This window comes from Onychomys torridus, unplaced genomic scaffold (genome assembly GCF_903995425.1).
Source record: "Onychomys torridus unplaced genomic scaffold, mOncTor1.1, whole genome shotgun sequence".
NCBI lineage: Eukaryota > Metazoa > Chordata > Mammalia > Rodentia > Cricetidae > Onychomys > Onychomys torridus.
In genome coordinates, this window is record NW_023411450.1 from 1 (window position 1) to 27,678 (window position 27,678).

At 39.0% G+C, this 27,678-nt stretch overlaps 1 protein-coding gene across 1 annotated transcript; it reads left to right on the plus strand.

Moving 5' to 3' along the window:
- Positions 1 to 514: 514 nt before the first annotated feature.
- On the plus strand, positions 515 to 21,108 carry LOC118575150 (zinc finger protein 709-like). The gene is made up of 5 exons (XM_036175819.1): positions 515 to 571; positions 17,179 to 17,305; positions 17,483 to 17,543; positions 18,332 to 18,546; positions 18,661 to 21,108. The coding sequence occupies exons 2-5, from the start codon at positions 17,272 to 17,274 to the stop codon at positions 20,889 to 20,891; spliced, it is 2,541 nt and encodes an 846-aa protein (XP_036031712.1). The 5' UTR covers positions 515 to 571; positions 17,179 to 17,271; the 3' UTR covers positions 20,892 to 21,108.
- The last annotated feature ends 6,570 nt before the right edge of the window (positions 21,109 to 27,678 follow it).

Consider the following 27,678-nt stretch of genomic DNA (forward strand, 5'->3'; position numbering starts at 1 on the left):
TAAAGATGAAAATGAAGCCACCTTTATTTCCACCCCACCTAAGCAGGTTTATGAGGATTTTTTTTTTTTTCTTTTGGTTTTCGAGACAGGGTTTCTCTGTGTAGCTTTGCGCCTTTCCCAGAACTCACTTGGTAGACCAGGCTGGCCTCGAACTCACAGAAATCCGCCTGGCTCTGCCTCCCGAGTGAGGATTAAAGGCGTGCGCCACCACCGCCCGGCGGTTTATGAGGATTTAAGGTCAACCAAGATGCACACCAGAGTAGGGAGGGTGGCATGCATTCATGCAGGACTTAGATTGGCACTGACCAAGCTTCTGCGTTTCCCCGTCCCCCTCCACTGCCTCCCCGCCAGGAGCTGACGGAGCCTTTAGCCGGATGGAGACTTGTAACCCGCCTGGGACTCGGATAGGGAACCAGTGATAAAACTCAGGCTCCGGAAGGTCCTCCCACTCTCGAGTTTTCATTGCTCTCCTGAGCTCCGCCCCACGCCTATCTCTAAGCGGTGTCCGCTGTGGTGTTCCGGAGCAGGGAACATAGACCTTGACGAATGGAGGAGGCTCCCTGCACTCTTGGTGAGGAACAAAGAGGCCAGGGAACTGGCCCTGCAAGGGGCTGATTGACTAAGGCGACAGCTTAACTCCAGGTCGTGGGGGGTGGGGAAACGAGCCCGGTTTGCGACTGCGCTTTGTGTGGCCACAGGACGAAGGGAGGCGACAGCGTCTTTGGCGCGGGGACACTATGATCCAGATACTCCCCTGCAGCTCCTTTTGCTGTCCCTGCAGTCGGTCTCCTCCTGTCCTTGGAAACCCTGCCCTCTCTTCCTGTCCCCGAGGATCCCTTCTAAAAGATTTCCAGGCCGGAATTAAAAAGAACTCCCAAAGCCCCCTTCCTTAGAAGAAAGACGCTGTCTCCATCTGTACCCAGTTTCAGCAGTCTCTTGTCTCAGTGTTCCTGGCCTGAACCTTAGAAAATCTGTCTGTCGTAGGTCCAGTAAAGAACAGGATTGTGTCTTCAGCCCTGTCTGTGGCAGGGCGTGGAGGAAAAGATGGCCATGCTCTCTGCCCTTTGTGCAATTACTTCCTGTGTAAGGCCTGGCATAAAGATAAAGAGAAGGTGGGAGCCACAGCCTGTACTTCCCAGTGAGAATAGCTTTGACTTCAGTGTTAGAAGGTTTGGGGTGACCTTAGAAAACTTAGTGCCCTATTTGGTATGGGGCTTGTTCTCAGGATAACAGGTTTTCTGCATTTGTGTAGAGTATGTATGCTCTGCAGTGGGGAATTCTTTCCGAAGTATGACTCATTTTTTCTACTCAAACTTTTTACTCTGTGGGTGGCTAACCAGGGAAAACTTTTCCAGGCTTTCACAACTACTGGGAAAATAACTTTTTATGTTTTTTGTTTGTTTGTTGTTTTAATGAGTTTCCGTTAGGCTCCTTCATGCCTCTGAATTTTAAGATTGTTGTCAAGGCCTTGGAGAGTAGATATTTGGTACTCTGCAGTGTTACTTTATGGGTTTTCTAAATGTGGAACAAAGCTCAGTCTCTAGACAGTGAAATAGTTCATTAGTGGATTCCAAGAAGATGGTTTACCTCGATGGTGTAGTAGTGGAAACTTCTCCAGAATGTTCTGTAATGGTTTATCTAGCTTTTAATTTTTTTTAAAGTATTTTTTATTCTTTGAGGAGCTCATACATTATTTTTTTATCATATTCAACCCCCTCACCTATCTCTTCCCAGATCCACATTCCACCTAATATCGTTGTTATTAGTGTTGCCAACAGACTCTTGTTTGTTTTGAGAGAAGATGAGACTTGCCTTTGTCTTCCTGGTGCTGGGATTAAAGGCATGCAGAACCACTTAGGGCTCCATTGTTGTTTGTGCTAAACTATATTTGAAGATTTTCAGTTGAGCTATAAATAACATCTGGGTTTTCAGATAGTTGAATACAAACTGTGATGTTTGTCCTTTTTTTATTTATTTATGTATTTATTTATTTTATTTATTTATTGGGATAGACTCTTACCTCTCTGGCTGTCCTGGAACCTGCTATATAGACCAGGCTAGCCTTGAACTCAGAGAGATCCTTCTGCCTGTTCCTGAGTGCCAGGATTAAAGGTGTTTGCTGTGTTCAGCCATGTTCTTAAATACTGCCTATTTATCAGGAACACATAAGAGTGTTACTTCCAGTAATTCTGGGATTCCAATGTAGACTGAAGACCAGCTGAGACATCTGGCCTGGTGAACTGAATAGCTAACTACCAGATTCTTGGCCTTTCCTTTGGGAGACAGCTATTGTTGGACTAGCCAGATTGATTACAGCCTGTAAGTCACTCTAATAAATTCCCTTTATACACACATATATCTTCATTCTATTAGTTCTATATTCCTCTAGAGAATCCTCTATCTAAGTAAAATCTTGACTTTTTCTTCATTGGGAGTTGAATTCTCAGTTGACATACTTGTTCTTTCAAATCTGTAAGGATGATATTCCACTGTCTTCTGGTTTGTATTTATTTTTGGGTTTATTTATTTAAATGTGAAGTGATTACTTATATTCTATTATTAATAAAACTCAGGAAGGAGTCAGATATTGGGGTAAAAGCCTGATTGATCAGAGAAGCATTGGAAAAGTGACCAGTAACCACCCCCTCTCTATCTCCTTCCACAATCCAAAAGGAACCTGGAATCTTTCTAAGGCCCTCCCTATTACTTCCTGTGTCTCTCTTTATATCCTGGGTCCTCCAAAACCTCTATGGTCCCCTAGTCGCTAGCTCTACCTTCTGATTCAAGGTAAACTTTATTGTCAGTCTTAGGAGTGTCAGAGTGCAATCAAAATATCCCACAACATAGGTATACGAGTATTTGCCTGCATGCAAATACTTGTGACTGAGGAAGCAAGAAGAGGGCACTGGCTCGCCTAGACCTGAAGTTACAGATGGTTGTCACCTTCCATGTGGGTGCTGGGAACTCAGTCCTTGTCCTTTGCAAGAGCAGCAAGTGCTCTTAACTGCTGAACCATCTCTTTAGCCACTGTTTTTTATAACCATGTTACAATTGCATCTCATGTCTTTGTAGTAGGTGCCTTCATTTTTTTCTCCTTTGTTTAAAGTTTTGTTTTCTTCTGCTTTAAGGTAAATTGATGATGGAGGGCTGTGGTGGTATTGTGTTCCCCAAAATATTGTGTGTTCCCCAAAATAAACTTATCTGAGGTCAGAGAACAGGACAGCCACAACATTAAGCATGAGGATAGGCAGTGGTAGCACACGCCTTTAATCCCAGCATTCTGGGAGGCAGAACCAGGCAGATCTCTGTGAGTTCAAGGCCACATTGGAAACAGCTAGGCATGGTGACACACGCCATTAATCCCAGGGAGTGACAGCAGAAAGTAGAAAGATATATTAGGTATGAAGACCAGAAACTAGAAGCATTTGGCTAGTTAAGCATTTAGCTGGTTAAGATTTTAGGCTTTGGAGCAGCAGTTCAGCAGAGATTCATTTGGATGAGGACTCAGAAGCTTGCAGTCTGAGGAAACAAGACCAGCTGAGGAACTGGTGAGGTGAGGTAGCTGTGGCTTGTTCTGCTTCTCTGATCTTCCAGCGTTCACCCCAATAACTGGCCTCAGGTTTGATTTTATTAATAAGAATCTTTAAGATTCCTGCTACAGAGGGCTTTGGTATACAATTATGGAGGATTTTGGTATAAAAAGGTGTGTGTGTGTGTGTGTGAGAGAGAGAGAGAGAGAGAGAAAGAGAGAGAGAGAGAGAGAGCGTGAGAGAGCACACACTCTTGGGATCACTGGGTTTATACTTATAACTTAATTTGAAAAAATTGGCAACATCATTCAGATCTTTTTTCTATCCTTACCCCCTTTCAAGGAGCCTAGTTACTATTTGCTATTGTACCTCTTATGTAGCTTACTGATGTTCTGTTCATTTTCTCTGGTTTTTTGTTAGTTTCAGTTACTACAAATTTTAGTTTGTTCTTACTTATCCATCTGGTTTTAATCTTTAAAAATCCAAGACAATTGTATCTCTATGGATTTCTGTCTTTGTTTTTAGTTTTGAAGCATTTTATGATAAAATATACATAACTAGATTTATTATTTCAACATTTTAAAGACACAAATTTATGATATTTATAATGTCATGTTATCATTTGAGGGGGTCTCTGAAGGCGTCACAGTAGTCAGGGAAGCAAAATTCAAAGAGGTGAGATGAAAGTCAGTTCAGATTGACTTTGTCAACCTGGATCAAACTTGAGCAAGTCTGATGCCAGATTGTTATACAATAGAATAATAATAGAATATTAATCATAATAGAGTTTTGGAAAAAGTTTCCAGACAACAGGCATTCCCATTCCAGGTTTCCAGGCAACAAAGATTAAGGTGTGGCTCCTTAGAAGCTCTTTACAAAGTACATGGGCCCAAGAAGGTGGGTTCTATAGCTGTAGCTATACCTAAAAGGCTTAGGATCTGGTGTGTTCTCTAATACAGCATAGAAATCAGCAGGCTGTAAAGTACATGTGTCATCTACCCTAAGGATGTGAGTCTATTAACTGGTAGCTAAAGATAAAAGGCCTAGGGAGAGGTAGTCTGGGATAAACATTTTGGGTGAGGACACCAGGTCATTAACAACCTACACTTCCAACTTTCTGGATAGAATATAGGTAATTTACATTCTCCATTGAGGAGACATCCCTACAGGTTTAACATTCCTGTTTTCTCTAGTAGTGATCTGTGGGCAAAAAGAGCTCTGTGCCCCAACAACCATACTGCTATCTATACCCTTAACAATTCCTTTTTATAATTTAGCTTCTTTGATATAGGGGTCTCACTCTGTAGCTCAGGGAACTTTTGTTACTTCTGACTCAACCTACATAATCCAATTACTGAGTATAGATGCGTGCTACTGTACCCAACATTACTCATTTCAAACAGAAGTCTGTACCCATTTTATCATGAAAGCAAGACTTCATCACATTATTATTGTATATCATTAGATCATATTGTGTATATGTTCTTCTCTCTACTAATACAGTATAGTGCAGCAAATGCCTCTACAGTAAGGCATTATTACATCCTAGGAATAAACACTTCATTTGTAGTTGTCTTTATATGCTGCTCATTCCATTTGCTAGTATTTTGTTGAAGATACATGGAATTCTTCAGCGACAATTCCCTGTAGTTCCCTTTTCCTGTAATGCCATTGTTTGGCTTTAAGCCAAAATGATAGTGGTCTCAGGGAATGAATTAAAAGGTGCTTCCCCTTCAGTTGTTTGGAAGAGCTTGTAGAGAGTTATGTCTTATGTGGTAAATTTTACCAGTGAATCCATATATTTAATCATTGGAGGGTTTTGATGGTAGATTCTATCTTTCATTGGGTGTGTTTTCTATTTTTCTTGATTGAGTTATGGTAGAAATCTGTGCATCACATCTAAGTTATTGTTGTTGTGGGGGAGGGGAGAATGGACCAAAATGATTGGATTATATAGGGAAGCTTGGCCAAGCCCCTGGGCTGGAGAAGTTTAGGGTAAGGGGGCAGGGTATGGAAGCCAGGAGGACCCTGTAACACATGGGAGAACTGGGTGGCCAGGTTCACTTCGATATGTTAAGTAGGCAATCAGTCATTTTCCCCATGGTTTAAGACTTAACAATAGGTAAGCATTTATCTATTATGTTTAGATTTGAAAAATCAACTTTAGGCTTGATTAACTCAGAGGTTCAGTGCCCTAGCTGTTCTTCTATATGCCAGAGTGTGCTCCTTGGCACTCACATCCGGCAGCTCACAACAACTACATCCAAGTACTAGGATGAAGGCTGGTTACGTGTTACTATTTTTCTGGCTAAAAATGTGTAGCCTTAAAGAAGGTATGAGCAATCCTAGGGGTGCCTTACAGAAATTGCTCATGAGTGGAGAACTTTTCTGCTGTGAGGCATCACTCCTTGGGCTTTGTGTAAGGGGTTCTATGCTAACACTAGGGACCCTGTGACCAGGAGGAAGGGCAAGGAGTGCAAAAAGTCAGCTCTGGGAGCTAGAAGAAAGTTCTATTTAAATGCAACCTTTGTCCTGTTACCTGGGTTTTTGAGCCTGGCTTCCTCCCTAAAGGAGCTCCTCCTGTCACTCAGGCCACACTAGCCAATCAGAGTATTTAAACAGACAGTCCAATCAGGGTCTCCAGCAGGCGGTGAAGGCGGTTTCTTTTCGGCAGTTATGCCAGGTCTCCGAGGCTGAGTGGTCTTCACTGTGAGCGCCGGTACCTGGAGCTGTGGGGAGAGCGTGGGCGAGCTTGGAAGTCCCACCATGGTGAGCGCAGCGCCACTGTCCCTAGATGGGGAGGAGGGCGGCTGAACCGCGGGAGCTTGTGTGGTGGGGCCCGCTTTGGGGTTGGGGCGTGACAACGTCTTGTGAAGCCACCTAGGCCCTGGACCAGCGGCCTCTAGGCAACTCTGCCCCTTGGCCGCGTCTGCGCAGAGCCATGAGTAGCAGGAGGCTCCGCCCTGTGACAGAACGCTCTGGGAATGCTCACAGATCTCCCATTCCCTGTGATTGGGCTAGTTGCTAGCTAGGTCAAGATTCTCTGAGTTATAGACGTTCTGATGTTTGCATTTCCTATTTAGGTTTCGGGTCTGCTTTGAATTAGTTTTGTGGAAGCTGTAAAGTCTGTCCAATTTTTTGTTGATAATGTTTACTGCTTTGTTAAATCAGTTACTCATTTTTTGTGAGTTTGCTTCTGGCTTTTTATTTTGCTTATTTCTTATTTGTGAAATACTGTACTAATTTAATGGTTGTAGTTTTATTGGCAATCTTAGTCACATAGTGTACTGTTTATGCTTCAGTATTGTGTTAACTTTTTTCTTTTTCTCTTTGAGACGGGATCTGGTGTTTCCTAGGCTGGCCCCAAATTTTATCTTAGCTGAGGATGACCTTGAACGTCTTATCTTGCTACCTAAAGCCACCTCCACAGTGCTGGGATTAAGGGTGTGTGCCTTATGTTGTTTTATGTTCTTCTGGGAAAGGAACCTATGACTTCATGGTAGTCAAACACACAACCAGCTGTACTATAGCTCAGTCCTTTGTGTTGACTATTCTGAGTATCTCTTGCCATATGTTTAGATAACTTTTGTTACTTTCAACATAAATTCTGAGGATTTGTATTGGGGTGTATTGAATTTGTAGATCATAATTTTTGAAGCTTTCTTTCTAGGGCCATGGAAATCCCTTCACTTATTAAGTACTTTGATTATTTTTTCATTAGAAATGTGTATTTCTTTTCTATAGACTTAGTTACATTAATATGCAAATATGTCTCACTTAGCTTTGGTGCTATATATGCCGTGTGGTGGTTTTAATATCACTCTTAGTGCTCTCACTTTTCTGGCAGTGTTTTTGTTTGTTTGTTTGTTTGTGTTGTTTTTTTTGTTTGCAATTACTAGTATGATGACATGATTTTTGCTATTTAACTTGTCAGTTTGGTGGACTACATTTTTAAATTTTTCCTTTTTTGTGTTGATGGGGATTAAAACATCTATTTGCATAATGCTAGGCTTGTGTTTTACCATAGAGCTTTGTTTACAGTGTGAATTTTAAGATTTGAATTGACTTTTTTGTGTCTGCAGCATGGTTTTGGTATATACTTTGTTTCCAGATAGACTTCTACTTTGCAGACCAGGATGGCTTCAAACTCTTGGTAATTCTTTTGTTTCAGCTTGCCCAGTGCTGGGATTACAGGAATATGCAACCAAATTGGCTCTGGTTCGTTTTAATAATTTAAAAAATAAAATTCAGGTTGCTAATGTTTGTCAAGAGTTTTTGCATTGGTCAGACTTTAGGTTTATGTTTTTGTTTTTTCTCCTATGTTTTAGTGTTACAGTAATGTTGAACTCAAATTTGAACTAGGATATGTTTGGCTTTTCAGAGGAAGTTTTACAGAATGAGTGTCTTATCTTAATTGTTTGGAAAAAATTGATGATTGAAATAATTTGAGTCTTATCTATCCTTGTTTTGGGAGTTAGTGGTTTCATTTCTTTAGCGCATATAGGCCTACTCATACTGGCCGTCTCTCTTTGTTTGCCATTGGATTGTTTTTTTCGGAGAATTTGTTCATTTCTTCTAAGTTACTAAATATGTGATCTGGAGTTGTTCATAGGATGCCTTTATGGTTCTTTTAATCTTCATGCTAATGATGGCCCTATTTAATTCTCTCATCCAGGTACTGACCAGGCCTGATCCTGCTTAGTTTCCAATATCAGGTGAGATCAGGTTTGTTCAGGGTGGTATGAGGGTAGATGGCCCTCTATAGTTGTAATCATTACTCTTTTTTTAAATGTGGCTGTAAGATTATCAGTTCTATGAATATTTTTGAAGAGCTAGGTTTTGGAGTGATTGTTTGCCCCTGATTTCCTATTCACATTTTTTTTATTCTTCAGTTGTTATTTTCCTGTGCTTGATTTATTTCTTCTTTCTATAGCTTCCTGTTACCAAAGACTAAATGATTTATTTTTTCATCTGTTTTCATTTGTAGTATATGTTTTTATTGATTTAATTCCTCCCAAAACATGGCTTGTGCTTTGTGGCATAAATTTTTGAAGATTATATATCAAATTCTATTGAAATCTTTAGATCTGCTTTCCCATATGGTACTTAAAACTTTGATTTAATATCCATGTTTTTCAGTGTGCTTCCTTTAGTTTAGGAATTCTCAGTGCCTAACCATAAAAGTGCAAAAATTAAGGGGTACTTGATTTCTCTCTTTCTGTTCAAGGTGCAAATGTCAGGGTGACTACCCTGGAATTTGTATTAACTTTTCTTTTTTTATGGTTTTGTTATTTATTTTTATTTTATGTGCATAGGTGTTTTGCCTACATGTATGTCTGTGTAAGGGTATTGGATTTCCTGGAGCTGCAGACAGTTGTGAGCTACCATGTGGGTGCTGGGCATTGAACCTTGGTTGTCTGGAAGAGCAACCAGTGCTCTTAACAGCTGAGCCATCTCTCTGGCCCCAGGATTTGTAATAAGTTTGTAGCGATACTTCAAAATACAGCCTGTTTCTATGTTGGAAGGAACTTTATTGGCTCAATCAGGAAGACACAGTAGGGTTTACCACTTAGTGTCTTGAGCTCCTTTACATTACCATAAATGTCCAGGACAAGCTTGCTATATGGTAGGAGAAACTAACCTCGGAGACAGCTACTCTTATTATCAGCATCTAAAAAATCTGATCTAAAACAGTTCATAGAATAGCAGTACTTGAGACACAGAGGGAGGGAGATCTCTGTGAGTTTGAGGCCAGCCTGGTCTATAGAGCAAGTACCAAGGGGCAGCCAAGGCTACACAGAGAAAATCTGTTTAAAAACAAACAAACAAAAAAAAAAAAAAACAAGTAAACTATAGTTCCCCTAGATAGCTAAAATAGAGACACTTGTCATTTTTCAAGGGAAAAAGAGAGGATCAATAAACCAACAAAGTAGGAAATGTTTAGACAAAAACTATCAATTGGTCTTCTATCTGGTTTTACATTTAATTCTGGCTATCCACCTTGAAGTGTTTTGAAATGTGAGGAAGTCTAACTAATGGTAATTTGTCATGATTTCTTCAGTAGGGAACATTGATAGTCCTTTGTGTGTATGTGTGTGTTGTCTTGTGTTCTGTGGTGGGGGGTTTGACAGGGTCTCTGTATGGACCAGGCTGGCTTCAACTTAGATTTACCTGCCTCTGTCTTCCAAGTGCTGGGATTGGTACTAAATTCTTAGTTTCCTTTCTGATACTGTGGTAAAATACCCTGTAAAAGCAACTTTAGAGAATAAAAGGTTTATTCTGCTAACAATTCCAGGTTACAGTCCATTGAGGGGAATGCAGGGCAGAAAATTGAAGCAGTCACATCCATACTAGAGAACAGAGGAGAATGATATATGCATGCTCAGCCCCTTCTTTGCATTTATATAGTCTAGAATCTTCTGCCTAGGAGATGATACCTCACAGATGGGTCTTCCTGCCTCAGTTGATATAATCAAGACAGTTCTACACAGTCGTGCTCAAAGGACAACCTGATCAAGACAGTCCCCTCATTGAGACTCTCATATGAGGTGATTAGATTGTGTCAGATTGGCTCTTAGAACTAATCATCCCAATGACTAAAAATTTACTTTCCCAAACCAAAACCTGATATAATAATAAAATAATACCAAATGAAAGTGTTAATCACAAGTAAGAGTTACAATAACAAAGACCAATCTTTCCTAAAATCAGAATTAACCATGCTAGCTACATAAGGTTATTGCTTTGGAATTGAATGAAACTGGCCAGAAAGAAAATTAAAATTAACGAATTGTTTCAAATACTCCAAAACATTAAAAAATTTTGTAGAGTACAAACAATTTTAACAATTGGGAACCAGACTCAGTCTACTTAAAGAGTATGACTTTGAGTCAGAATAGTCTGTTTTGGACTGGTAAGATGGCTCAGTGGGTAAAATCATGTGCTTCACAAGTCTAATGAACTGAGTACTAATTCCTGGGACCCACATACAAACCAGATGTAGTGGTATGTGTACATAATCCTAGTCCACATATGGTGAGAGGGTAGGTTGAAACAGAAGAATCCCCTAGAAGCTGGCCTGGAATATGTAGAAGTAACAAAAATAGGACATCTTGCCTCAAGTTGGAAAGCAAGGTCCAACACTGAAGATTGTCTTGATACCCACATGCATGCTATGGTAATGGTGGATATTTCTCAGACAGTAGCATCTGGTATGGTCGGGAAGGTCCCTATAGTACCAGAAAGTTAAGCAAGGTCCTCCCTATTCATAACTCCAGTCAGACCCCATAAGCAGGAATTAAGAAAACCAGCTTTAAGTCTCTTGGGCCTTGCTACCCATAACCCAAATAATAACCCCATAAGCAGGAATTAGGAAAATCAGCTCCGGGTCTCCCAAAAGAATCATCACTCTTTAAGACTTAGTGATGTCAGGTATCTGCTTTCAGCCTTTTATCTGTATCTGTAACAAAAGTCATAATAGTTAAAGTGGCTCCGCAGCATGCCTTTTACAAAGACAGGTGAGGAGTGTGACAGTAGCTACTGGAAAGATGGGAAGAATGCAAGGTATAGGAGCTCTGAGATAATGGGATAAAGGAGTAATAGGGGCATCATAACTGAAGGTAGGTGATGTCCTTGGTTGTGACATAGTTTAAAGCGTCCTGGAGGAAGAGATTTAGGATAAATTCTCTAAAATGACATGAAGGAATGTAGCAGGAATCTTAAAAGTCTTCTTAATAAAATCAAACCCAAGGCCAGTTATTGGGATGAATGCTGGAAGATCAGAGAAGCAGAACAAGCCACGGCTATCTCACCTTGCTAGTTCCTCAGGTGATCCTGTTTTCTCAGGCTGGAAGCTTCTGAGTCCTCCTCCACATGAATCTCAGCTGAACTGTGTTGCTCCAAAGTCTGAACGCTTAACCAACCAAATGCTTAACTAACTACATGCTTTACTCCTCCTTTAGTTCCTGGTCCTCACGCCTTATATACCTTTCTCTTTCTGCCTCCACTCCCTGTGATTAAAGGTTGGGTTTCTGGAATTAAAGCCGTGGGTCACCATTCTTAGCTGTTTCTAAAGTGGCCTCCCAAGTGCTAGGATTAAAGGCGTGCACCACCACCGCCCAATTTCTGTTATGGCTTACTCTTCCCATTTTCTAGCCACCATTTTTGGCTTTGTTCTAGTGGCTGTCTGTTCTCTGACCCCAGATATGTTGATTTTGGGGAACACACAGTATTTCAGGGAACACAATACCCACCACAAAGGAAGGAAAAGCTTGTGCAATTGTAGAATCCAGAAAGGTGAAAGGAAAGACACTGGGGGCTGCAGGTGTGTGAGGATACGTTTTACCTTGGGTTTCATTGGAAGAAGAGATAGAAATCTCCAAGAGGTTCACAGGCGTAGCTTTTTGAGCTTCTGTGGGTGGAAAAGCTTTAATTGTAGACAGATAACACATAGTCATAGGTTCTTAATTTTTTTGAGGTTGGAAATCCCATAGTTAGGGTGTCTGGGAAGGCACCTTGTGCCTACTGATTATAAAATCATTTGCATGGGGATTTGTAACTTTGAAGGGGAAACCTTAATGTCCATATGAGATTAGTCTCTGATGAGTTACAGCAGTGTTCTGATGTGAGGTAAGAGGTCTCTTAGAGGTTAATAAATTATCTGTTTACTGAAGGAGGCTTTTCCTTTATGAACATTTCAAGGAAGAAAGGTTTTCTGTTATTACAGTAAAGAGGTAGGGGCTGCCCATATGTCCTGAGACAAGACACTCCAGGTGAGTGGTTTAATATCTGCATCAAGTGGTCCTGCTATTGAAAGGCAAATAAGAACTGAGTCTCAGTGGATTGGAATATAGAAAGAAAGCATCCTTAAAGTCTATACTATAAAGCTGGGTGGTGTTGGAATATATTTTTCCTTACAGTGTAAGGAACCTATGAAGTGGTTGGAATCACAGTTTAGTTTATGGCTCTTAGGTCTAGGGATGTTCTTTAGGATCCATCTGACACTTACTGCCAACATAAGAGTAGTATGTGGTGAGTAATATGGGCATAACCCCATAATGGTCAGGAATTTGTCTACAAGAAGCTCTAAACCCTTTGAGGTTTTATGTTTTAATTTTAGCTTTAGGTTTGAATTAGGCCTTTGAGGAAAGTTGACTTATGACAGAAGTGGCTGTTAGTGAGCCACTAACTAGAGATGCCTCACACTTAAAGGGGCACTTATTATGAGATGTAGAGATGTATAGTAGAGATAAGGAAGGATGTTTGGGGCTCTGGACATTTATAGGGCAGGGGATTGGTATTATGAATATTTTAAGGTCCCAGGACCCTTCAGATGTTATAAATGGGACTGGAGGTTGGATGCAATGTCCCTACCTAGGAAGGGAATCAGACAGCTGGGTAGAACCAAAAGGTGAATGAAAAGTTGTTTATCATACATGTTAAGTAAGAGAGGATTGGGGTTGGGGATTTAGCTCAGTGGTAGAGCGCTTGCTAGAGCGCAAGGCCCTGGGTTCGGTCCTCAGCTCTGGAAAGAAAAAGAAAGGAAAAAAAAAGAGGATTAAAGTATGTTGGTTAGAATTTGCCATTAATGCTAGAGAGGAAGATTGAGGACAGAAATGTTAAATATTGTTAAACCGAGTATGGGTTCACACAGGTCTGGTCTGTAGAAGAAGACATATTTTAAGGATGTCTTTAGCCTTTCCAGCTGCAGAGGGAATAAGCCTCTTGCAGGACTGAGACACCTTTCCTTAGCTAAGGGCATTTTTATTATTCTCCAAATTTACACTTCTAGCAACTTGATTTCCATAGTCACAAAACATGCTGATGAAGCCAGAGGTACAAGGCCAAATGCAAATACTCTATTAAGGAATATCATGGTGTGCGAATTTTTCCCAACCAAGTTTTGCATGTACTTTGTACCCTTGGGAAGCTCTCAGGCAAGATTCACATAGAGGGCAACAAGAGAAACCAAAGATAACTGCAAAACAAAAGGTGAATTAGGGTTAGGTACTAACTCTCTGGAGCCAGACCAGGTGTAGTTTAGTGGGAATTCTTCCATCACTTAAATCAGAAAGATAATCCGAGGGGCGGGGTGGGGGAGTGTAGCTCCTATATTGGTAGTCTGGTCACAGCCCTTGCCATATCTTGGATCATCTGAAGCTCATGCATAGAGTCCCAAGGCAAACTTGGGAGCCTGTATAACCCCAGGTTCATTTCTTCAAAGGAAAAATCCCTTATTGTCCAGGACCAAAATAAGGATATCATCAATGTTTGACCCTAGTGTGAAATTTTTAGATACAGGATAATCCACTCATGAGAGGGGGGCAGTTATGAATCTAATAGCCCTCCATTTTACAATTTAGACATAGTCCCATAGGAGGTTTATTATAGCTGGATTATTATATGCTTTCACAGCTGAAATACTGTGATGGACTACAAGAATAATCAGAGTAGTTCATTTGTTCCAAAGCTAAGTTAGTTCCTTTAAACTGAGTAGGGTGCCTTTAAATGGAATATTTGGACTTTCTCTAATGGTTAGGGAATGGGAAGTTGCCACAGAAATCCATTTAATCTCCTGGTTTGACTTTTCTGGCCTTTGAATCCTCTTAATTACTAAATAAAGCCTTGAAGGCTGTATCTGTCTAGAAAATAGTAGGAAAGGAGTTCAGTATCCCTGTTCTCAATTTTGAAACATGTCTAATATCTGAGGAAGTGTTATAAAATTTACAGGTAGGTTGCCTTTGGCTCTCTTGTCTCTTAAGAGTCCAGGTTAGTATATTGGTGCATGATTTTAGCCAACAAGTATTAAAATGAAAAAGAACAGAGTTCTTGGACGGTTCCTTTTTTATGTTCCATAGCATGGCATTGTTAATGGAGTTGATAGCAGCTTTTTCTTTCTAAGACACAGGGAATCGTGTATTCCTGAGTGTCCTTTTCCCCATTGTCTTCCAAGTAGGAGTTCTGATACAATTATTTGGGTTTCCTGTCAAGGACTGTAAAGAAACATGTCTTCTCTGTTATCAGGGTTAAGACTGTGGCTCTCATCGACTCAGCTGCCTGCTCAAGTATAGGTATGAAACTTCTTGTACACATATAGCAAGTGGTTAGAATGATATAAATCGGGACTGGAGAGATGGTTCATCAGTTAGGAGCACTGGCTGCTCTTCCAGAGGACTCAGGTTTCATTGTTTGCACTCACATGGAGGCTCATATCCATCTATAACTCCAGTCCAAGAGGATCTAGTTCCCAGTTATGTTCTCCATGGGTACCAGGCATGCATGCAGTGCACATACATGAGTGTAAGCAAACATACATATAAAAATAATTTAAAAAATAAAATGTTGTAGATATATTATCTAGATTAGGTTAAAAGACTACAATTAGCCCTTTGAATTCCTTATTGAAGATAAGAATGTTGGGCAATTGATCATAGTTGTTAGATTTGGGGCATATCAGATGGGGAAAGAGATATGGGCCTAGATGGTGCTGAGGTCCCCACTAGCCACCTCACAAGCAGTATATAGATTTGGTTTTTGAGACAGGATCTCACCATTTAGTTTTGGCCTGGAACTTGCATTGATTCAAATTCAGAGATGGGTCTAGCTCTGCCTCTTTAATACAGGGATTAAAGGTATACACCACCACACCCAGCACAAAGAATATTTTCTGAAGGTTAGAGTGTAGCTTTTATTTGCTTCCTGAGTTCTCTATGTCAAACTCTTGGGTGAATATGTGGAAGGAGAGTGTATCTGGGTTAGGGGGAAGAGTCGTGGGAGACTTACAGATGGAGAGTGAGGCAGTTGTCAGAACAAGAGAAATAAAGTTCCTTAAAATTGTAGAGTACAGTTAGCTGTCTTCTCCTCTCCCCCCATCAACTTAAAATACCAACAAAGAATTCCTTTGGCCTGTTCCTATCAGTTGTGAATGGGAAGCATTTCTTTCTGCAGGGGCCCAAAAGGACTTCCTTAGCTTGTCCTATGATGGGAGACAGTAGTCTGGGTTAAAGCTTAAAGACTTTTGGACCTTGTTTGAGAGTCTCCTAAATCAGATACCTTTAGTTGACCACCACAAGCCCCAGAGGTAACAAAAGAGTCTCTTTGTAAGCCATCAAAGTGCTGAGTGAAAGCATAAGAAGCCAATAAACAGTCAATCAAAAGGATTACCTAAGACATGCATAGACAAAGAGTTTATTGAAATACATAAGCAAGCAGTAAGCCCACAGAGGGAGTTGTATAGCTGAGAGAGTGAAGGAGTTCTTTTATAACAGTTAAGGGAAAGTGACTTGGTTTTATATTATGTAGTCCATATCTGGCGGATATGTGAATATCTTATCTTGTAGAGTAGTAAATTTTTCAGTTTGTTTTTTCCTTTAAGCTGTACATTTTTTATAATGTGCCACTAAATCTCCAAAGTGTGGAAATCTGCTCTTGTTTTGGGCCCTTTGTGTCTACAGAGTAGTATGAAAGTCTTTGGCATATGTAAAGCAAGCCATCACTTTACTGTTCAGAAAGCTGACAATTGCTAAACACTTGGATTAGGAGAAAGTTGGAAAATCAACTATTGGTGACTGCTAATAAGTGAATTTTTAAATTTTATTTGATTTTGTAAAGGTATAATCCAAAATATGTGACATTTTGGTAACACTTCTCTTTCCTCTCTCTTTTACCCTTTACTATCTCCTTCACTCCTGAAATGAGAGCCTTGAAATAGGACTAGCTTTGAACTCCTCCACACAGGTGACTCCTTGATACTAGTCTCCCAAGTAGCTGGGACTGTAAGCACATGTCAGCATATCTGACTACATTGTATTCTTTGTAAAAACACGTGCCATCTAATTGTTTCGTGTTAATTTTTTTGTTAGGATCATCAATCATTCTAGCTGTGGTATATTGTGGATGGAATAAATTACCTTTGAAAGGCTTCTAAATGTTTTTCTCTTGGTGTAATCACATAGGATGGGCTCAGTTTCTCCACTTAACAAATGGCAATATATATGAACTGTTGTCTACCAGAAAAACTCAGTAGCCTTATTGCCCAGATCATTGGGGGCAGGGGCTGATTCACTTGGTAACTGTGTGTATAGAACATTCAGAAAGCTAGTGTTCAGAAAATTTCTGTGTTTATGTAAGTCATTCAGGATAAGAGAACTGTTATCATTTATGTTAGTGGGATGTCTCCCAGAATCTTAAGTTTCCCCAATACCAGTAAAGCCCACACTTTGTGTGTAGAACTATATAAGTACAAGCAATATTTTGACTGCTAACATTAGCTCTCTTCTGAACAGCATTTGGCAGAACTCTTGTTATTACCAGTACCATAAATCCACTCTTGAAAGAAAAAATGGGGTGGCCTAGTAGCACTTTCAACTCCTAGGCACAGTAATGAGGAGTGTTCCTACCTTGCTTTTTTTTTTTTTTTTCTTTAATAGTCCCTCTACCCAAGAGTCAGAGTCTCATAGTATAGTCCTGGATGATCTAGAACTCTCTGTTGCTGTCTCCTTCATATCTCAGGGCTAGCACTAGAATTTCAGTTTGATTGAATAAGTTCCTGAATAACACAGATTTATATGGATGTCTTATCAATTGAGTTTAAATCTCTAGATCTGTTAGTCTCATTTGTTCTTTTCTGTATATATGTGGGATGTTTTAGGATTTTTTGGCCTTTGAGGATGTGGCAGTGAAGTTCAGCCAGGAAGAATGGATTTTGCTGGATCCTTCTCAGAAGAAACTATACAGAGATGTGATGCTGGAAACCTGCAGTAACCTTACTTTTATAGGTAAAAATAGCACCATTTATTTTGTCAATGAACAAGTGTTCCTTGATTCTATGATTTGAATTTGAAAAGGGAAGAAATCAGTGAATAAACAGGTATGGGTTCTGTGTACATCAAACCCAGAAACTCATTTTTCTGTAATTTCTAATAATTTTTTATTTTTCTGGGTCTACATTTTAGGCATCAAATGGAAAGACCAGAATATTGAAGAGCAGTGCAAACATTCTTGGAGATATCTAAGGTAATTGGCATATACAAGTGGAAGAAAGTTTTCCTTGAAAAACTCTTAATGTGTTATGAAAATTTACGAACAAAACCAAAACCAAAAGTAGCTGGAGGGAGGGCTCATTGTTTAAGAGCACTGGAGGATACAAGTCCCACACCTACTTGATGACCCACCATCTGTTATTCCATTTCCAGGGCATCCAATATGGTATACATATAGGTGAAACATCCATGCACATAAAATAAATAATAGTGAAATTTTAAATGAAAAAAAAAAAAAAAAACAGATCTTTAAAACTTACTTATCATTAGAAACATTTCACCAGAAAATACATACTTTAGTGTTATGTATTTGAAAAAAAACAGTTCACTTGGAAACAGTACTTAGATAACACACATACACATATATAAAGATTTATTTATATATTTCATTTATGTGGTTATTTTGTCTGCACATACATCTGTTCACCAAAAGAAGGTATTGGATGCCATGGGACTACAAGTATAGGCAGTTGTAAGTTACCACCTGGGTGCTAGAAATTGAACTGAGGACTTCTGGAAGAGCAGCCAGTTCTCTTAACTGATGAGCCATCTCTCCAGCCTTGGGGAGCTGTTTTGATAGTAGCTCTTTAGGAGCATATTGTAGAATCATCAGTCCATTTTGTTTGAAACTATTGAGATGGCAAAAGCATACACTGATTTTTATGAATAATGTGAGTCTAAGACTAGTAAGCAGAGAGTCATTAGTGAAGCGGTCATTGCTAACATTTTATACTTTACCTTTTTTTTTTTTTTTTTTTACAGAAATTATATGATAGATGCAGTCTATGAGCATAAAGAAGGTGGTCAGTTTCGAGAAAACTTTACCTGGATACCAAATCTCCATAGTAGTACAAACATTTCTACTGGAATAAAACCATTTGAATGTGGTGTGTGTGGAAAAGTCTTCATTTGTCATTCCTCCTTTAAAGAGCACATCATGTCTCACTTGGGGGACAAACCATCTGAACACAAATATGGTAAGAAGCATTGTTAATGTAAACAATGTAGGGAAACCTTAAACTCACAGATATTCAATGATACACAGGTACCTTATAAAAGTGAAATGTTTTAAAAATCTTTTTGTTTTCCAGGTTCATTTGGAATACAGCAGCAAAGTCACAGTTGTGAAAAATCCTATAAGCAATGTGGAATGGCCTTCGTTTGCACCTGCTCATTTTCTATAGATGGAAGAACCAACACCGAAGACAAATGTTATGAATGTACACAATGTGGTAAAGCTCTGAGTTCTTCTAGTTCCGTTCAAACTCATAAAAGAGTTCATACTGGAGAAAGACCCTATGAATGTGAACAATGTGGAAAATCCTTTAGACATCAAAGTTCATTTCGATTACACAAATTAACTCATATTGGAGGGAAACCCTATGAATGTAAACAATGTGGGAAAGCTTTCAGATGTCATAATTATCTTCAATTACATGAAATTTTTCATATTGAAGAAAATCCCTATGAATGTAAACAATGTGGGAAAACCCTCTGTTCTCCCAGTTCTCTTCGATTTCATGAAAGGATTCATAATGCAGAAAAACTTTATGTATGTAAACAGTGTGGTAAAGCTTTCAAATGTCAAAGTTACCTTCGAATGCATGAAAGAACCCACAATGCCGAAAAATGTTATGACTGTAAACAGTGTGGTAAAGCTTTCAGAAGTCACTGTTCCCTTCAAAGACATAAAATAGCTCATCCTGGGAAAAAAACTTATGCATGTAAACAGTGTGGTAAGTCCTTCACTTACCCATATTTACTTCAGACACATGAAAGATTTCACACTGGAGAGAAACCATATAAATGTAAGCTGTGCAGTAAAGCCTTCCTTTGTTCCCCTCTTCTTCAAATACACAAAAGAACTCATCCTTGGGGAAAACCCTATACATGTAAACAGTGTGGTAAATCCTTTGGAAGTCACAGTTCCCTTCGATTGCATGCAAGGGCTCATACTGTAGAGAAACCTTATAAATGTAAGATATGTAGTAAAGCATTTTTATGTCCTCCTTTCCTTCAAAGACATGAAAGAGCTCACACTGAGCAAAAGCCCTTTGAATGTAAGCAATGTAGTAAAATCTTCAGGGATTGGAGTACCTTCCAAGTACATGAAAGATCTCATATTGTAGAAAAGCCCTATAAATGTAAGCTATGTAGGAAAGCCTTTTTTTATCTCCCTTCCCTGGAAAGACATGAAAAAATTCATAATGAAGAAAAACACTATGCATGTAAATATGCATGTAAACAATGTGGTCAGTCCTTCATTTTTCCTTGTTTACTTGAGAGGCATTTAAGAACTCACACTGATGGAAAACCCTATGAATGTAAGCAGTGTGGTAAAGCATTTAGAAGTCTCACTTATGTTCACATACATAGAAGAACTCACACTGAAGAAAAACTGTATACATGTAAACAGTGTGGTAAAAGTCTCAGTTGTCCCAGTGCCCTCCAGTTACATGAACTAACTCATACTAGAGAAAAACCCTATGCATGTCTGCAATTAGATAAAACCATCAGAAAACTCAGTTATTTTCAAGTACCTGAAAAGACTCATACTGAAGAAAAAGCTTATGAATATAAACAGTGTGGTAAAATTCTCGATTGTTCAAGTTCCCTTCCGCTACATGAAAGAATCCACAGTGGGGAGAAATCACATGAATGTAAACAATGTGGTAAAACCTTCACAATTCTTAGTAGTCTTCATGGACATGAAATATCTCACAGTAATGAGAAACCCTATGAATGCAAGCAACGTGATAAAGTTTTCAGTCTTAGTAATATACATGAAGGAAAAAAAGCTGAAGGAAATTCATCTGAATGTAAGCAGTGTGGCAAGTCCTTTGTTTCTCGATATTTACTTCAAATGCATGAAAGGTCTCATTCTGCAGAGAAACGCTATGAATGTAAGGTATGTGGTAAAACCTTCATTTATCCCTCATTTCTTCAAAGACATGAAAGAACACATACTGGAGAAAAACCTTATGGATGTAAACAATGTGGTAAGGCCTTCAGAGTACAGAGCTCCCTTCGATTACATGAAAGAACTCATTCTGAGGAAAAGCCTTATGAATGTCAACACTGTGGTAAAGCCTTCTGGCGTCTCCCTTCTCTTCAAGTACATGAAAGAATCCATACTGGAGAAAAACCCTTTGAGTGTAAACAATGTAGCAAAACTTTCAGATGTCACAGCTCCCTTCAGAGACATGAAAGAACTCATAGTCATGAAAAACCATATGAATGTAAACAGTGTGGTAAGCCCTTTAGATGTCACCGGTCCCTTCAAAGACATGGAAAAACTCATACTGGAGAAAAAGCCCCATGAATCTGAACAGTACAAAAACTTGTAGACTTTTTAATTTCCTTCTAATGTTTGAAAATACTCCTGAGAAAATCTGGTAGTATAAAATGAGATGAAAGCTTCAGTTTTTGTTTGTAAACCATAAACTTATGCAGAAAGTCCTATCAGTAATACGTGTTAAGATGTTAAGTTCCAAGCTGGGCATGGTAGCGCATGCCTTTAATCCTAGTACTGGGGAGGCAGAGGCAGGCAAATATCTGAGTTCCAGGCTGGCCAGGGCTACACAGAGAAACCCTGTCTTGGAAAACAAAATAAAGATGTTCAATTCCATTTGAAAACTTGGACACCTTTGGTGGAACACCTTAGGAATGTAATGTGAGGATACCTAATTTTTCATATGTCCTCTTTGGTATAAGAATGGATGTTGGGTTGAAACTGGTTTGGAAAGTAAAGCTTGTAAAAATTTAACAGTAAAAGTCATGAAGACTCCTAGAAGTATATTTTAAGTATTTTGAAATCCTCATGAAAACCTATAATGTTCAGATTTTTATAACATGAATGTAATGTTATATAGGTTGTGAATATATTGTGTTTACAAGGAATTTGCATTTAATAATGGTCCTAGAAAGGCTTGGTGGTGCAAGCCTGTAGTGCTAGCTACTTAGGTGGCTGATGGAGGAGAATTGCAAGTTCAGAACTTGCCCTGTTTTGCAATCAAAAGCTGAAGAGTACTGGAAATGTTCATTAGGTAGAATACTTGCTGGGCACACATGAAACTATAAGTTCAGTCCCCAGTACTCTTATCAAAAGAATAAGAATGTCCCAAAAGAATGAGTTGCCATTTCTTTTAGAGGCATATATTGAGGTAAAAATTCTTAATAGTCTTCCAACAATAGAGGTAGTTTGTGATATATAGTTTAAGCAATTTCATAACTGAAGATCATTGTGTGTTGTTGCTTTTCTTGATGCTGTGATAAAATATTTCAACTAAACAATCTAGGAAGAGTTTCTGTTGGTTCAGGGGTCGAGTTGTGTTGAGTTGTGTCTCAGTCTGATGATGGGACAGAAGTCTCAGCAGGAGGAGCTTGTTGGAGCCTATCTAACTATATGTGCAGTCAAGCAAAGAGTGAAAAGTACTCATGACTTCCTAGCTTTCTCTCTTTTATTGGCTAGAACCTGAACCCAAGCAACAGTGTCACCTCCTTCAGGGTGGTTCCTCCTGTCTCAAATCCCTTACAGGCAAGTCCAGAAGCTCATCTCCCAGGTGATTCTAGAGCTTAAGATGATAATATCAACTATCACAAATATAGTATAAGCTCCCCCACACTACTACAAACATACAGTATATGTTATATTGTTTGTTTTAGGCAGGGGTAACATTTAGGAAACTGAAAATATTTGGTGTAAATACATGAAAGAATAATGGTGTAAGTGCTACACTTATGAAGGCTCCATATTGTGATTGGAATCTTAAGGACTAGATGTTGTTCTGGATGTCAGTGAGTTGTACTTTAGTGAATGTTAAGGACATACTATACACTAATATTACTACTATTAACTTTATAAACACTGTAAACTTAAGCTTTTATTATTTATAAAATATTGTCCTCAGTAAATTAGCTCATAACTTTTTCACTTTTCAAATTTAAAATTTTTTTATACTTTCCTAGTCACTTATCAGTTTGCAAGTAAGAAATTGGTATACCTTTGGATTACATTATGTTAAAAAGCTTGATTAAAATTTTTCTAATCTACCAAAATGTATTTTATAAAGATTGTTTAGTGAATTTGGGTTTTAGATTATCCAATAGTTTCTGAAATGGTCCTAAATGTACTTTTGCCATTTTGTACTAATTTATGTGAAGGGCATTTAGCAATTATGATTCAATTCTGGGAAATACTAATTCTATGTATTTTGTATTTTCAGATATTCGACTAAGATTTATTTATCTACCCTCCCCCCCTTATTTTTGAGACAAGGTCTCACTGTGTGACCTTGACTGGTTGGAACTCAGTATGTAGAACAGACTGGCCTCAAATTTAGAGATTCACCTGCCTCTACCTCCTGAGTGTTGGGATTAAAGGCTAGTGCCACATTCAGGTAAGATTTAATAATAGATTTAAAATAAGCATCTCACCTCAATTAGTATGAAAATTTGCTTTCATCTTTAATAAATGGTAAAGTTTTTTACTAAAGAATGGTTTTTAAATAGATTTCTTTTTAAAAATATTTTAAGTTACAATTACTTTTTGTCTGTGTATGTAAAGAGAAGCAATATAGCCAGAAGCTGATTCACATACTGTGAAGAGCTGCCAGATAAAATTTTGCTTCTGCCATGCTAACACCTGCATATTCTGTTTTGTTCTGTCCTCATAGAGAGGGTTAGAATTAAGATTAAAGATTAGGGTTAGGATTAGAGGTTAGGTTTTTGCATTATGGATTAATGTTTGGAATATAGTTAAGATTAATTTTAAATGTGGTTGAACATGAGGTACAGTGTTGTATATAGTTAGGGTTTGGGTTGGGATCAGAGTTAGGTTGTGTTTAGGGTAGTGATAGTGTTGTTAGTTGGTTAGAGCAGGGTTGAGGATATGATTAGTGTTAAGATTTTGGATGTTAGGAGTTATAGTGAGCATTAACATAGGTTGTCAATAGAGATAGCATTAAGGTAAGAGATTAAGATTAGGTTTAGCATATATTTAAAGATTAGTGTGAAGCAGCAACACATTCTGCCTCCCAAACGCACTTTCTGTGGTGGTTTAAATAAAAATGGTGCTGTTGGGAGGTTGACTTGTTGGAGAAGTGTTTCACTAGGGGCTGGGCTTTGAGGTTTCAAGTGCTCAAGCCCGGTCTATTGTGACATTTCACTTCCTGCTGCCTGCTGATCTGGATGTAGAACTATCAACTCCTCCAGTACCATGTCTGCCTGCATGCTGCAATACTTCCCACCATGACAGTAATGGTGTAAACCCCTAAAACTGTAAGCCAGCCTCAATTAAATGTTTTCCTTTATAAACGTTGCCTTGGTTATGGTGTCTGTTCACAGCAATAAAACCCTAAGACACCTTCCTTATGTTTAGAAACTTTTACATGAAAAAGAAGTGTGTTAGCATGGAAAATTTAGAAGACTAACTTTTTTTTTTTCTTTTTAGTACTCAAGACATTTCTAATGAGTCATATTGCCTTAAAACTTAGTGTCTCAGAAATATACTTTCCTTAGGACTTCCTAGGTCAGTAGCCATTGTGGGAAGAGGCCTGTATTAAGTCTGGATGAAGGGAATGTTCCAGAGGCCTAAGATTGTTTGCTTTGTCTGCCTAATGAGAGAAGTTAAGTGAGGTAAATCTCACTTAGCAACACATTCTGTCTTCCAAGTACACATTCCATTAAAAAACACTAAGCTGTGCCCTTAACAGTGATCCTCCATCCTAATACAGTACCCCACTTTTCTACATAGTGATCTATTGTCCCATCACATACCTTCTCTGTCTTACCACAGTGCTCCTCTATTCCATTCTAGTGTTCCCCATCATAATGCTGTTTTTGAAATTTTCTATCATGATATTCTTTTGATCCATCAAGATGTAACAGTTACATCATCACTCTCCACTCTGCTGTCTCAATTTTCCATTGTTTTATCACAGAGCTTTATAGTTCAATCATAATGCTCTTCTATCCATTAGTGTCCAGTTTTTCTATTATATACCAATGTACTAGTCAAAATGCTCAATTGTTCTATCACAGTGTTCCACTTTTCCCACTGCAGTACTCTATAGCACTGTTACAGTATTCCACTCTTTCAACAGTGTTCCTCTGCTTCATCACCAGGTTCCACTGTCATGTCTCAAGTACCCACTGTCCCATCAAGGCTCATCTGTTCTATCATAATGCTCTAGTACTCCCAAAAAGTAGTACCTCATTGCCCTATAACAATGCTATATTGTGGTAATATAATGCTCATCTTTTGTTTGTTTGTTTGTTTGTTTGTTTGCCCCATGCTCTTCTGTGCTATCACAGTGTACCACTGTGATATCACAACACTTCATAATTTCAGCACAATATTCATTGTTCTATAACAGTAGGCTATTGCTTCACAATTAGCGCTCTTTCATCCTGTTTTCATGCTTCATTTATCATACTTCATTTTCGCTTTTTGTCTCAATATGTAGTCCTGGATAGTCTGGAACTTGATATGTAGACCAAGCTGGCCTCAGACTTCCATATCTCCTTAGTGCTAGGCTTGATGATGTGTGCCACCACGTCTGGCAAAGTGGTTCACATCAGTCCTCTCCTGTCCCACTGTAATGCTTCACTGTCCTGTCAACATGCTTTTTTGTCCGTCACAGTGTTGTATTGGCCAATCAACCAATCACAGTTGTTTTTTTTTGTTTGTTTGTTTGTTTTTCCTTTTACCATACATTTAGAAGTATTGTCACAGTGCTCTTCTCTGGTTCTAATGCTTTCTGTCGTATTAGAGTGCTGCAGTGTCATTACAGTGTGTAGTTGGAGAGCTTCTCTCCAGGTGCCACCAAGCTCGCCCCCCCCCCCCCCCCCGCCCTGCCCCTGCAGTCCCGTAACCCGCTTATAAAATAATCATACGGACACTTACATTATTTAAACTGCTTGGCCATTAGCTCAGGCCCACCATTGTTTAGCTCTTACTCTTATATTTAGCCCATTTCTATTAATCTATACTTTGCCACGTGGCTTGTGGCTTACCATTGTCTTTACATGTTGCTTTTCATAGCGGCGGCTGGCAGTGTTTCTCTCCACCCAGCCTTCCACCTCCCAGAATTCTCTTCTCTCTTGTCCCACCTATACTTCCTGCCTGGCCACTGGCCAATCAGAACTTTATTTGCACAGGGTGATATCCACAGCACTTCCCCCCCCTTTTTTTTTTTAAGGAAGGTCTTAACTTTTACATAGTACAATTACATATAACAAAACAATTATCAAGCAAGAATTACAGTTAAAATATTAAAGAAGATATCCTATCTATCTTATATTTGTGAGTCTAAGGTTTTATATCTAACTTATCTTTTATCATAACTGAGGAAATTATAACCATCTAGTCTTCAACCACATCAAAGACCTCAGAAGGATATATTACCTGAGAACCGGGAGAAGGATGCAAGCAACTTTCGGGAGTCTTGCAGGGTAGACAGAGACAGCTGGCAGCCTGGACAGTCACCTTATGTTCCTTTGTAAAGTTGGGGCATTTGTCTTCAGCCCACAGGGCTAGAGTCTCTCGGTCACTTCTCTCAGTGTCCTGTAGAATGTCTGGCAGTTTCCTCTGCAAAGCAGGAACCTGAAGGACCATTTTGTCAAGCAAAGTTTAGTGGTCACCTTTCTATGGGTCCTACATGTCCAGTTGATCAAGCAGTCCAGGCAAGAACAGTTTCTTGTCCAAATGGCCATTTTTGCCAAGGTGAAGATAAACTCCATATGAAGTGTCTTCAGTGCCCATCCTCTCTCTGAAGAAAAACAGTGTTGCCAGGAGCAGACATGTCTCACTGTCCAGAAAGTCTAAATTTTAAAAATATTTTAAATGCCATATTCTGTAGACCTTTGAAGTGTTTGAAGGTTATCCATCTATCTGAAATATCTCTATGTATACCTAGAAGACTTAACTAACATGGCTACGAGTATGATTATCATAGATGACTAATTACTAATCTATTTTTAATTATTCATTACAATTTAAAATGAGCTATACAAACATAATACCTTAAACATGAGTAGAAATATGCACACAGTATAACAAAATTAACTTTTAAGTTTGTATCAATAGACTAAAGTCTATACCAATGTAAAACATTTTAAACAAGTTGTTGCTCTTTAGAAGTAAGTTCCTTAATCTACCCTTTTATCCTATTATATCTATATCATATCCCCTTTTTATCTTTAGAAAGAGATTGCATTTATATTCAACCTGTTTTAAATAAAATATTGGTTTTTCTCTGTCCCACACCAGAGGGCTCTTCTGATTTGGGACACAAGAATCTCTTAACCTTTTCTTTTAGCAATAGTCTGGGTTTAGAGAAGGAGTGAGCCAATTCCATCTCCAAAGTCAGCTGGAAATTTGGGCGTAGTTTCTATTACTACCTCCTGCTGGAGGGGGGTGCTGTATCTTATGGGAACTCAAAGAAAATTTTAGGATTATGGAATAGTCCGTGAGGGTAAACCTCTGAGCCAGTTGCTTTCAAACCATTTTTGATGTTGGATCATCTGGGCCATGGTGTCATCAGAGACCTTTCAGGTGGTCTTGGCTGATCAAACCTGATGTATCTTAATCTGGAACAAATCCACAGCCTCTGGCTTTCTGTGGAAACAAAAGCAGAGACTCTTTTCCAAAGCAACATATTCTTATATCCAAATTTTGAAGTCAAGGTACCTTTAAAATTTACATATTTGTTTAACTCAACAGCTTTTACAATCAAATGTTTTTCTGCAGTTAAAAATCCCAAAGACATGACAAACCAGATTCTCTGTGTAATATCCATCTTTGTAAGACTGAAATGCCACTGTGGGTGCTGGCTCCACCCACCTCAGCTTCCCAACATGGCGGTGGTACAGTTTATCCCAGCTCTGGGTCTGGAGCCATGTGTACCATCAACTATCAGAAGCAGTTCATAGCCCAGAAACCTTTTGTTGTTGTTTTTAACTAGCAAAGGCTAAATCTACCACACAGCAGAGTAAAGTGCTGCTTGTAGATTCTTCATTCCTGCCACACTGCAGGTCAGACACATGCACACGCCAGGAACCCGCCATAGTAGCTCAAACCGGCAGGCTGCCGCTAACTTGAGAGAGAC